Consider the following 13,621-nt stretch of genomic DNA (forward strand, 5'->3'; position numbering starts at 1 on the left):
TTGCAGGCCTTCGAGGAGGCTCCAAAATTAAGCTGGACCTTTTGGGCAGAAGGGCACGAATAGGTACGATTTAAAAGCTATTGAATGTAATTTCTTTCAATTTACTATGAAAATGACTACAGTACCCCAATATAACTAGCAAATGATTCTGTATGTTTTTTTAAAGCAATTTCCAATCAGTTAAAATGGGGTTACTTACAGGTGGTGGATTGACACTGTGATTAAAAATGCTTATTTTTTGTGATAAACCCATTTTCAGTTGCATTAATCAAACAGCACCTAGCTACCACTCTTAAATATAGCAAGGAATATTTTTAAAGCAATTGTTTTTTTAAATGCTGCCTTATTGCACTGGTTCATGGCAGATTATGCTTTTGGTGATATGCAAATGAGTTTGAGCGGAAACTTGAGGGGAAAAAACCTTTCAAAACGGGTGCAGTTTTGAGCACAATTTGTGCCTGGATCACCAATTGCCCCCAAAGTGGAAACCCTATCCCTTGGAATTTAAAAGGATTGCTTAAGAGATTTTAATTCTAATTCAATCAATGTAAAGTTGGGAGAAAGAAAAGAAAGACTTGCATTTATATAGCGCCTTTCACGACCACCGGACGTCCCACAGTGCTTTACAGCCAATTAAGTACTTTTTGAAGTGTAGTCACTGTTTTAATGTAGGAAACATGGCAGCTAATCTGTGCACAGCAAGCTCCCACAAACAGCAATGTGATAATGACCAGAGAATCTGTTTTCTTTAGTTGATTGAGGGATAAATATTGGCCAGGACACCGTGGAGAACTCCCCTGTGCTCTTCTTCGAAATAGTGCCATGGGATCTTTTACGTCCCCCTAGAGAGCAGACAGGGCCTCGGCTTAAAGTCTCATCCAAAAGATGGCACCTCCAACAGTGCAGTGCTGGAGAGTCAGATTTTTGTGCGCAAGTCTCTAGAGTGGGACTTGAACCCACAACCTTCTGACTCGGAGTACTACCAACTGAGCCACAGTTGATCCGAGTGGTCTCAGGATGACATTGTCAAATGGTAACACATGAGGTGTAGATTATTCCCTGAAAAAGGAAAAATGGCTAGAAGAAGCGAGGTGAAACAAACTTCCATATTCCAAAGGACTTTTCCACAGGTAATTGTTATTAAGTAATCTCTGCTCAGGACAAGTTTAATTGCTGCTTGATGAGGGGACTATGCAGATTGGCAAGTTGAACCCAGCATTAAGTCTTCCATTTAAAACAAAAATTGTTTTGTATTTGTTATGTTATAGAGTGTGATGTACGGAGTTGATAGAGCTTACAGACATATTGCTCTCTTGCTGATCTCCCACCTTCCACCCTTTGTAAATTTCAGCTCACCCAAAACTCTGCTGTCTGTATCCTAACTCACACCAAGTCCCGTTCACTCATCACCCCTGTGCTGATCTACACTGACTCCAGGTGCGGCAACACCTCGAATTTAAAATTCTTATCCTTGTTTTCAAATCCCTCCAAGGCCTCGTCCCTCTCTACCTCCGTAACCTCCCCCAGCCCTACAACACTCCGAGATCTCCGCACTCCTCCAATTCTGGCCTCTTGAGCATTTCCATCACCCCAGCATTGCCGCCCGTGCCTTCAGCTGCCTAGGCCCTAAGCTCTGCAATTCCCTCCCTAAACCTCTCGCCCTCTCTTTCCTCCTTTAAGATGCTCATTAAAACCTACCTCTTTGACCAAGTTTTTGCTCACCTGTCCTATTACCTCTTTCTGTGGCTCGGTGTCAAATTTTGTCTGATAACACTCATGTGAAGCGGCTCACGATGTTTTACTTTGTTAAAGAGATACAGAAATGCAATTTGTCGTTGAATGAGATGAAACTTTGATTGGCCTTCAGTCTCCAGGCCTGAATAATGGCTTTGATTATTTTAATATGTCATTGCTAAGGTTAGACAGAGGTACAGACATTCTAGCCATGGCTATAATGCTGATGGTAACTCATTAATTTTAACAGATTACTATCAGTATTGTGATTGATAAATCTAATCCTTCTCTTCCTGAGCCAGTTAGGGTACTGAGAGACTTTCTCTACATTCCAAATGACCAGCTTTGTTTATATGTGCTTTTTCTGAAGTGCAAGACAGAAATTTGATAACCATATTGATAATTGTCTGTTTTGCATCTGACATGCCACAATTCGCATGTCACAAGTTGGCCATCACACTTCTTGATTTATAAATAGGACCAATGAAAAAAAATCAATTAAAAAAAAAATCAGAAATTGAATGACTCAAATTTCTAACCTTTCGGTCCTACTCCAAGTCACAGACCATCTGGACTTGGAATTAAATCACTGTGCTTTCATTGTCGTTGCGCCTAGGTCACGGAATTTCCTACCTAATACCATTGTGAGCGCACCACCAGCATAAGGACTGCAGCAGTTCAAGGGCAAGGCCCAGAACCACCTTCTCAGGCCAAGTAGGGACAGGCAGTAAATGTGACCATGTGACCAGCACCGTCCACATATTGAAAACTGAAACGTGACAAAAATCACTTAAAAAAACCTTAAAACTTGTAGACATAGAAACGATGTTTACAAAAACATTTGTCCGCCATTTTTCTCTTTCACAAACCCATATATCCAGGGCTTAGAGTAAGATTTCTAACATGGTAAAAGCAGAAAAATGACAAAGTTCACAACATAATTAAACAGGTCATAAAATAGGTTTTTTTTTTGTCTCAAGAGTATCTTCACTAACATTTGTACTTGAAAGCCTGAGCCCCTCTCCAAAGCGGAGCGTGCAGTTGGCGTTCGTTCCAGAGCTACAATTTGGACAATTGAAGGAAGTTACCAATTAAAGCCATGCCAGTAATTTTCAGGAGACCACAAGCTGAGTGTATACAATGTGGAGGGTGTTTAGCCCGCATCAGTGTGACTCGGAGCAAAAGGAAGTCTCGGGCTATCACACTATTTGTGGGTTTGTTTCTCCAAATGATTTGAAAAGAAGCTGGGAGATGAACATTGGAAGCTTTGTAAGGAAGGTTTATCCAGTGTTTAGCTTTCATTTCAGAGTGTGTTGCTGGCCCAGGGAAAGAGATGGTGGGAGGCAGGGGAGGGGGGGGGGTAATATGATTAGAGCACCTGCACTTTATTTGCATACTGAACACTCTGAGGGGCGATTTTGCCAGCCCTGGGGAGGTGGGACTGCCAGGAAAATGGCAGAATCTGGGGGTGGGTACCCATCCCGCCCCCAACCCGCCTCCGTGCCATCTTCCCAGGAGGCGGGTACCCGACCCGCGCCGAGTCCCGTCTCCTCGAGGCGGGAAGGGGATTAGTGCCAATTAACTGCCTGTTAACAGGTAGTTAACAGGCAGTTTTTTGGTGAATCCCTAGTTTCAGCCCTGAAGCGTGGGCTTCCCGACAGCTCCAAACCTCGCCAGTGTCAGCGAGGCGGGCCGTCGGTCTGCAGGGGTCGGAGGGGCTGAGATGTCCGGTGTGCAGGTGAGTGATGGGTGCAAGTGTGTGTGTGTAGTGTTTTAATAAGTTTTACTTACCTTTACTTCTTCCTGCAGGCTTCCTCCCTTCAGGTCTCGGGAGTCCCTCAGCTCACCGGCACAGAAAGCAGAATGGCCGCTGAACTGTCAAAAGCTGCAGCCTCTGCTTTCTGGTCAGGAGAGATCTCTAACTGAGCCTGAGTGGAAGGACTCAACTTGGAGGACAGATTGTCAGTGTTTGACCGCTTCACAGAGCTCTCAAATGCTGACGTTTCATCTGTCAAATTGACAGATGAAACGTCACTCGCTGACATCACCAGTAACCGGCTTTCCCTTAATTGGCCTGCTTGGCCCGCTGGGTTGGCCACAAGTCGATGGAGGTGGGACTAAAACCCGACAAGTGGGAGTCCCGCCTCCAAAAGCTCACCATTGAAAAAATCCAGCCCTCTGTAAATCTCTGTTTACATAGAGATGCGTTTATGCAGATAGTGAGTAAGAAAACATTAATTATATATTTTCTTAGAATCAATTAAAAAAGATTTGCCTCATTCTGTGAACAGCAGTCTTAGACACTGCTTTTCAAATTCTTTCAATAGAAATATGCACACCCTCCTCTACTTCCATATGGCAACACTCCCACCATTGCAGCTTCTTTACCACAGCACAAGCTCAGACTTACTGTGAACAACGCCACAGCAGATCCGTCAGTATACAGTACATATAAGTATTGGAATGCGTCTATCAGGCAAGTACATTTCTATGATAGCAAAATACTGCAGATGCTGGAAATCCTTCGATCTATTTTATTTTCTTTCCAGTTTTGAAGAAGGGTTTCGACCCGAAATGTCAACTCAAATTTCTCTCCACGGATGTTGCCTGACCTGCTGAGTTTTTCCAGCATTTTCTGTTGTTATTTTAAGTAAATTTCTATGTTCCATTTAAAAATATATATTTTTTTTAAAAAGGAAAGCAATTAGCCTTCTAAGTGATTTCAGCATGTGCCCATTCACAGCAATTAGACTATGTGGCCCTAAACATGCAGGCAAGATCAAACATAACTCCATCTTAGCAGCAGAATAATACAGGGCATGTTACATGATCAAATGCTTCTGTCGTTCCAAAGAAGCCTCTGACTCGATGTGAGCAATGCCATGGGAAATCCGCTTGTAAGATATTTTGAAAGTCCACATATGGATGATCACAGTCTACTTTTAATTTTTTTTTTATTCGTTTGTGGGAGTCGCTGGCAAGGCCAGCATTTATTGCCCATCCCTAATTGCCTTCGAGAAGGTGGTGGTGAACCGCCTTCTTGAACAGCTGCAGTCCGTGCGGTGAAGGTACTCCCACAGTGCTGTTAGGGAGGGAGTTCCAGGATTTTGACCCAGCGACGATGAAGGATCGGCGATATACTTCTATGTCAGGATGGTGTGTGACTTGGAGGTGGTGGTGTTCCCATGCGCCTGCTGTCCTTGTCCTTCTAGGTGGAAGAGGTCATGGGTTTGGGAGGTGCTGCCGAAGAAGCCTTGGCGAGTTGCTGCAGTGCATCTTGTAGATGGTACACACTGCAGCCACTGTACACCGGTGGTGGTGGAAGTGAATGTTTAAGGTGGTGGATGGGGTGCCAATCAAGCGGACTGCTTTGTCCTGGATGGTGTTGAACTTCTTGAGTGTTGTTGGAGCTGCACTCATCCAGGCAAGTGGAGAGTATTCCATCACACTCCTTACTTGTGCCTTGTAGATGGTGGAAAGGCTTTGGGGAGTCAGGAGGTGAGACACTCGCCGCAGAATACCCAGCCTCTGACCTGCTCTTGTTGCCACAGCATTTATGTGGCTGGTCCAGTTAAGCTTCTGGTCAATGGTGACCCCCCCCCCCCCACCCCCAAGATATTGATGGTGGGGGATTTGGTGATGGTAATGCCGTTGAATGTCATGGGGAGGTGGTTAGACTCGCGCTTGTTGGAGATGGTCATTGCCTGGCACTTGTGTGGCACGAATGTTACCTGCCACCTATCAGCCCAAGCCTGAACGTCGTCCAGGTCTTGTTGCATGCGGGCATGGACTGCTTCATTATCTGAGGAGTTATGAATGGCGCTAATTGCAATAAACATTTATTCACACTTTAAATACTTCAGTGAACTTATTTTTTTTAACTCAGTCTCAGGATATGGGCGGCGCTGGCGTGGGTGGCATTTATTGCCTATCCCTGGTTGTCCTGAGGAGGTGGTGATACAATTGAGTGGCTTGCTGGGCTACTTCAGGGGGGCAGTCAAGAGTCCAGTAACATAAGCACTATGCGACCGTACCCATATATTTCAAACATGTAACACAATGGTTCTAAATGCTAGTTATTTCTCCACCAATATATCCCTTATGTCGCAGTGTAAGGAGTCTGCACAATTAATCCTTTAATTGCTGAGAATCTCAAGAAGCTCCATTGTTTTTAGTAGTTGCTGGCTGGTCAGCTAAGCAATAATTTGTCAGCATTTCTGGCTTCTTCAGCAGACCCACAGCAACTGTGCTTTGGCTATGAGAATTCAGAGAAAAGCGCCACAACCTCCAGAGTAAAAGTACTGTAATCTGCTGGCATAAGTACATGATGATGTTGGGCAAGATATGGCTATTAAACAGAACATACCAGAGTACCAAACATGTGTCTCTCTCTCTTTAATTTTCAAATGGAATTTGCTTCCCCCCTCCCCTCAAAGCAATTAATTTGATTTAGTACATATTCTGTGCAGAAGTTCAGCTGAAGGGACTTAAAACAGCTAAAGAATATTTTTTTTTGGTTCACCAGTTACATCTACGTTGCAATGAGTTGAAAGAGGTTACTTTGTGCTCAAGTCTATTTACAGTATAACCGATGGTAGACAGTGGCTTCCTGCTAGTTTTTTTTTAAACATTTAACATAATTACATGTGTATACAGTATATTTGAAATCAGGAAAGAGAAAGGAGAACCCGTGTGTACTTACGTGGCATGATGCCTTGGTCTGCTAGCTGTTCGCGAGTTCGCCGTTGCTGGAGTCGGAGCTGGAGAACTGTGACAGAAACAAAATTTGCAGAGATCAGGAACCAAGCCCTCCATTATCATCCATGAAGTGTGTTTGGTGCAAGTAGCGAGGGCAACTGGACTGTGAAACCAGAAGCTCGGGCTTGACTCTGATAAGGAGGTCCACGGTACACGCTTGAGGTCAGCCACAGAGGCAGTGAGACACTTCAGGAGATGCACCGTCGGCAACTGCCATACCTACCGCTACTGAAAGGCCCCTCCCCTGTCAGTGTCAGAGGTTTCCCAGAAATAAGTTAAGCTTTTGAGATTTTAATTCACATTTGCTGTACTTTTTGAAAAGCAACAGTGTGTTCTGCCAGAACCTTATCTTCATAGCAATTTCTTTGACTATAAGCTCTTGATTCAATAGCAGGCCTGTAGAAAATATGTTTTACATTGTAGTCACTACATATCTTTGAATAACCTGGCTTTTATACAGGGAATAATACAGAGTATTACAGCGTGTTCACAAGGCAGTAACACACCTTGGGGTTTCAGCGACATAAATAAACTGCAAAAACAACAAAAAATCAAACAGTTTTTAAATGTCATCTCAACCCCGAGAAAAGTTACTGCCTTGGAACACAGGCCAGAGTGTATTATTCTATGTAGTATATAGAGAGTCAACTCCCAGTAGTTGTTGTTGAGCCAGGCGAGAGTTGTGGAGAAAAACATGGACAGCAGCCTAATGCAGCAACGTTGTGTGATTGGACAAATCGTTTTATGGCGCTATATGATTTTCACAAAAAAAAGTGTTCCACTTCATGATTTGGCAACCGGGTAAATTAGGATTTATTTTACTGTCTTGAGTGGAATACAGCAATAAGTGCACAATTTAGCAATAACTGCATAAAAAATATGAACTGAAGCTTGAAGGTAATAAATGGAAATCAAATCTGGCTAATAATCCAAGTTGATCCCCTTTCCAATTCAGACATATTCTCCCTTTACTTCCTCCCTGCCAGAAAGCTTCCATTGAGGAAAGGGTCATGGGTCACCACAATTACTATCAATGGTGCGCTGTGATTGGCTAACAGAAGTTGCATTTGCAATGAAGCAAACCAGCTACTTGCTCCGTCAGCTATTTCTTCATCGATGTTTTGGGCTGCGAACAGTCGGCACAGCACCATTCCTTGTGCACTTAAGTTGATGCTGAAAGGCAATATGAATGTGCATACAAGTGAATGGACATCGAGAAAGAATGTTACTGCTGCTGCCCGTGTTGGACCTGTTACTGCTGGTGGAGTGGCAGAAAGAAGCAGATATCAAGACTTGTACTTTAAAAAAAAATGCATTAAACACCCGAGATTCATACAACTTAAATATATGGACAATAAGATTCAATGCTGGTCTGACTGACCTTTAGGAAGTACAAACAGGGCACAGTTTCTAGCAGGGCTAGTCTGGAAATCAACCTTTGAGCGCAGGGAGGTACAGCACTGTCTGCACTTCTTAAAGGACACATTATCATTGAATTTTATAGCCTGCGGGTCATTTCGGACATCAGCAAGGGATACAGTAGGCGTTTTATGTACAGCTGCATTTATTCAGCAGGGCCCCCTCATGGTCTGGGCATTTCTGTGGTTCAGGAAGGCAACCACAGGTTTTATGTATGATATATGTGGGTGTGTGTTGTCTTTCACTTATTTGTAGAAAATGCACATTAGCAAACCCATAAAGTCTTTGTGAAGAGGAGTCTAGGTCATTTTTTGTGTGTGGGATAATGAACAATATTTCAATTAAGTTGATACGGAAAAATATTTAGGGTTATAATGATGTACTAAAGAAGTGCTGAATTATCCTTTTGGATGAAACGTTAAACTGAGGCTCTGCCTATTATATGGAATTATAGATCGCACAGCACTATTCAAAGAACAACAGGGAGTTCTCCTGACGTCCTGGCCAAGGTTTCTCCCTCAACCGATACCACCATTCATTGCACCGTTCTTTGTGGGAGCTTGTTAGATGCAAAAACAGCTGCTGTGTTTGCCAGCATTGCAACAGTGGCGAAACTTCAAACATAATTCCTTGTAGGTGAAGTGCTTTGGGACTCCTGGGTGATGTGATAAGGCATGACACTAAAACAAGTTCTTTCCTTAACTAGATGGACATTTCTTTGCAATAGTGTGATACTCCCTCTAGTGGGCTGGCTAGGAACCAACAAAACACTCAAATGACAGACAAGGTTCAAAGGTTAGATCGAGATGCTCTGCAATCAGGCCAGTTCAAAATTTAAAAAAAAGATAGTAAACTAAATTACAAAAGAAGATCAATTTTAATATTCTTCATTTCCCCTTTTTCCCCCTAATTCTGTTGTGTTAACTGCAAAAGGATGTAATGTAATTACTGTTAAATTCTGATACTCGAATCAAACCCGAAAAAAAATCAAAAGGGCCAGTTAAGTATTTAAGAACCAACCTTTACTATGCACGACAACAGCTGCATACAAATTTGAAGAAATGTGCTTTCTTTTTGAAGACAAACAAAAAGCACACCCTTACAAATATATCGTTAAAAACAGGATGCACAATTATAAACACGTCTTTTAAACAAAATCACAACAGTGTGTGGTCCCAGCACAGAATGTGAAGTAGAACAAAAAAAAATGAATACCGAGAGGTCAAACACTGTCACATCACAAAGATAATTCCCAGTCGTGCTATGCAGCATCTGTACTGCAATATTAAACTCTCTTAAGAAACTGTTTACCATATATTTGCCTCTCTCTTAACCGGCCATTCAGAAATGATAATGCCAATGCACTATGTTCATCTGATTCAAGTACAGGTAGTTTGTGCATACTTAATACAGATGTCGCTTTACTGTCGAACAGTTAATTGCCTCCAGCGGGCACAGAATGCGTCACAAATTTCAGGATTGGTGACTATTTTTTTTTTTAAAAAGTACAAGTTTTACATACACAAATCTAAATGGTGGATGCAAAGGAAGCAGTAGCTGGGATCCTATTTGTTACTGAACCACCAACGCCCAATAATTAGAAGCCATAACTTGTTGGGAGACCAACGACTAGAAGCAGTGCAAGCATTTAGTAGCAACCCAGCAACAGCTTACAGAGTGCACGTCGATTTGGTTCAATTTAAAAAAAAATTAGAAGCGGCTAAGCTTAAAAAAAAAGCAAAGTAAAAATGATATATTCAAACCTCTTTTTAATCCCCGAGAGATGAAATAGGAGTGAAAATGACTGCTGCCATCCTGGTTTCCTTGCATTTTGTAAGGTATGATCCTCGACAGGTTATCTTGCCTCTCTGCGGCATCAGCCATGCTTAATTTCACAGAGGGTCAAAGCCCTACAAGCGCCCGATTGTAGCCAAGCGCCGTCGGAGGCCCCAGGTCCCACTAACTGTCCCCATACTTCCGAGTGTTTCCTTTAGAAGCCAAAATGAATGGGCAGGGAAACTCTGTTCAGACTATGAGATCATTCCCAGCGCACCCTCTGGCACTGTGGACCTGTAAGTAAAGCTTTCTTTTTTCATTCATGTTGGAACCTGCGTGAAATATTTCCTCACAAGTCCCGGCTGTTCTTTAGGCCACAGGGCTGAACTGATGAAATGAAGTCTTTGGGAAATTGCATTAAAAATTAAACCCTTCAGAAGACAGGCTGCAAGTTAAACTTCAGAGTGAAGTGCTGAGGCCTCCGAATCTGACCAGATGATTAATACACAACTGATCAAATTAAGCTGATAAAAATAGTACCGCCAGTTGTCGGCTGTGCATATATCTGACAAGCAGTTGCACCCTGGGTGAAAGTGAGCAACTTGGTCATCCAGCTGAAAACTGTGCACAAATTACACACTTGTTGCTTTTGCCACTGGTGCTGTATTACTGTTAATACTGTAACAGATGTTTGCCAGAAAGGAAAAAGGCGGTATATGCCCCAGCCCTATATTCAGTTCTACTGCTGTCCTCGGAACTGATATCAGGCAGGTCGTACAGCGGGCGGTTGATGTGATGCCCCCCTTTTTTTAGTGCCATGGATCAAGACAAATCTCTACCCCCTTTAAGTTTTTAAAAGAACATTTTTGCCCTGTACAAATTTGCATTAATCCTGCCTGACTTTTGATAAACAAAACTACTATATGGAGTAATTGATACAAAGCATAATTGAGCAATGGCTATGTAAAGAGCTTTTATACACACTTATTAATGAGCACTGCGTAAAGGCTATGTGCTTAATCCTGTGATATCACCATTCTGGGATTTATAGGAACAATAATAGTTGTGGTTAAAACCCTTTAAAACCAGTCCTGATCCTCTAAAAAGTTAAATGTCTGGATTTATTGATACTTACCTTGTTTGACTTGTCTTGATGTTTCCACTCTGTCATTTTTAAAGTAAATGTTCTTATTTTTCAGTTTCCCCAAGCCCATCTGAAATGCCAAGCAGGTGACCTGCTCTCAGGTTTCCGTCAATGTCACGACAAGGTGTGCGTAAGTAGCCTCGGGCGACTTTGTGTCCTCTTTTCCACCTCCCTATGTGAAAGCTTTCTCTCACCTTTAGATCTTGATTAGGATTCAGCAGAGACAAAAGGAATGGAAGTATCCATCTCTTGCGTATCGAAGATTGAGGGGTGATCTAACTGAAGCCTTTAAAATGTTAAAAGGATTTGATAGGGTAGATAGAAAAACTATTTCTTTTAGTGGGGGAATCAAGAACGAGGGGAAATAATCTTAAACGTAGAGCTAGGCAATTTAGGATCAAGATTAGGAAGCAGTTTTTCCACAAAAAGTAGTAGAAATCTGGAATTCTCTCCCCCAAAAGGATGGGCATGGTGGAACAATTGGAGCGTTCAAGACTGAAATCGATAGGTTTTTGTTAGGTTAGGGTATCAAGGGCTACGGAGCAAAGGAGGGGAAATCGAGTTGAGGTACAGATCAGCCGTGATCTAATTGAATGGTGGAGCAGGCTTGAGGGGCTGAATGGCCTCCTCCTATTCCTAAATGTTACAGATCCTACATTAAATGAGTTACATAAATACACAAATCAACACTGAGAGGCTATGTTTTGAAAATGCAAAATAAAACTGAAAGCTTCGGAGATGGAAATATTGTGCCAGCCCACACACTTAGGGTGCTCTGCCACATTACTAAGGCAGTCTCTCTCAAGAAAGAGAGAGAGAGAGAGAGAGAGAGAGAGAGAAGAGTTTTATTCTGCATCCAACTCATTAAAGTAACTGACATGAAAACACTTCATGCTGACAGTGGGTGCAAAGTGAAAGGGCATTCCAATCCCATCGCTCTCTTCAATAAGCATGGATGTACCAGAAAATAAAAAATACGCTAAAAACTTCCAACCCTGCACCTACCCCACAACTGTAGTGTTTGCATAAAGCAACGTTATTACAACTGGAGTGTAAATCCCAACCTGACTCCAGAACCAGCACAAGACATGAGCAGTCCTTTCCAACAACAGTAATTGCACAGAATGGCAACAAATTTTGCAAGGCCACTATGAGGGATCTTGGGCTCAATATTAAGATAAAAGTTTGGCACATTTGAAATACAACCAATGTAGTCACACAGTGACGGTGCTTTTCAACGGTGATGATGCTTTTTAAACGCTCCCTTCATTTCGAATCACAGGTTTTTGGCAATAAATAACTAGTGATTTTATCAGGTAGTCACCTACTGGTCACAAGAAGTAGAAAGTAAAATGATGCCTTTGACAACTAAAGCGATGCTTTCTGAAGATAGATCGCATGTATCTTTTTTTTTGCACCATTAGCATTTTCAGTATTTATTTTTAAAAAAGGACGGTATTCTGCATCTCGACAGATGGCTGGGATTTGGAATCATTTGAGAGGAGTGCAGGCGTGGTTGTTTAATTAAAACCAAGCAGCTGCCAAGAAATCTTGCTGTTACAGCTCACCCTGGATTGTTACCTTTCAAACCTTCCTGTGCGTCACCTCTTCCTTTTAAATTAACATTTTGTGCTGTTTATTAATGTAGTAGGTTGTATATATAACTGTAGTTACAATTATGTTATCTACAACTGCACTGGCGACAGTTTCAGTACGGTGTGATATACAGTACCATACGGTATGATGTACTATGACTTGCTCACCTCTTAAGCTGTGGGTTTCCATTCTATTCCGTCTTGATTATTTTCCCTTTTTACTTTCCCATTTTGTTCATACCTGCCTGAACTGCTCCCAGCCTGAGAGGGTGAGTCAGTCACAGGTGCCTTAGGAATTCCATTCTTTGGCTTTGCCGATTGCAAATGCACTTCCGCAGAAAGCCCTGTCTAGCTATGTAGCAACTGGTAAATTTCTATTGCTAGTCAGGGTGCTGCATAGTGACCAATCTTTTGTTATATCAGGTGTCAACCATGGCTCAGTTGGTAGCACTCTCGCCTTCTTTATGTTCTCCTCCGCATTCATAGTTTGCTCTATGTTTAGAAGGTTGGGAGAGGTTCGCTCTATGTTTAGAAGGTTGGGAGAGCCCAGCTCCTACATTCTGCATAGTTTCAGTATTAAGTAAAGCAATTTCTTTGCACAATTAGGCAATTTTGCTTGCAATTCCATGATATCATGCTCAAATCTCACCAGAATTTGCCATTTAAAATGTGCACTAAGCCAGCATCTCCTGATCGCTTTCCAACAATCCCTGCTGGAAGTGTGTGGATACTGGGTGAGGATAAGACCCAGCGTAGCCATGATGTTCCCCCGTCCCATGCAGGAAAGTCTGGTAATACTCATTTCTAAGGCTCCCACAAAAATAACAGCCACTTGGGTGAGGTACTGGAGGGAGTCCGGTGCCCGTGGCATGTATCCCAGCAAAATGGAAACACGGAGAGAAAATTAGGGAAAGAAAATACATTAAGCATGCTTCATTCCCTTTTGGTGCCAATCTCAGCAGAGTGCTCCTGCCTTGTACCTTTCAATATAAAAGCCCAGGAGAGCTGCTCCATCGTCAACATGCCAGGAATCCGGCTTTAGTTCTGCAGGAAAGGACTGACCCATACAGTTTTATCTCCCTAGCTTGGGCTATTTGTTTATGGCTTGTAAAACTAATCCCCTTCCAAATGACAGAAGTGGGTGATTTAAAAAAAGTTATTGAGCCTTTATTCCTTTCTTTTTTAACAAAAAGTA

At 42.4% G+C, this 13,621-nt stretch overlaps 1 protein-coding gene across 7 annotated transcripts in view; it reads right to left on the bottom strand.

Moving 5' to 3' along the window:
- The window catches only part of LOC147102682 (myocardin-like), a 291,661-nt gene that overhangs the window by 97,104 nt on the left and 180,936 nt on the right, over positions 1–13,621 (bottom strand). For 6 of the 7 annotated variants that reach the window (XM_085963400.1, XM_085963399.1, XM_085963402.1 and 3 more), the window contains exon 2: positions 6,437–6,502. In XM_085963400.1, the coding sequence (XP_085819526.1) occupies positions 6,437–6,502 (66 nt within the window). Of the gene's footprint in view, positions 1–6,436; positions 6,503–9,674; positions 9,811–13,621 lie in introns of those variants that run through there. The other variant, XM_085963401.1, reaches the window with a different exon arrangement.

The sequence above is a fragment of the Somniosus microcephalus genome, chromosome 21 (assembly GCF_052327205.1).
Source record: "Somniosus microcephalus isolate GS21.2 chromosome 21, FLI_Smic_1.0, whole genome shotgun sequence".
Lineage (NCBI taxonomy): Eukaryota > Metazoa > Chordata > Chondrichthyes > Squaliformes > Somniosidae > Somniosus > Somniosus microcephalus.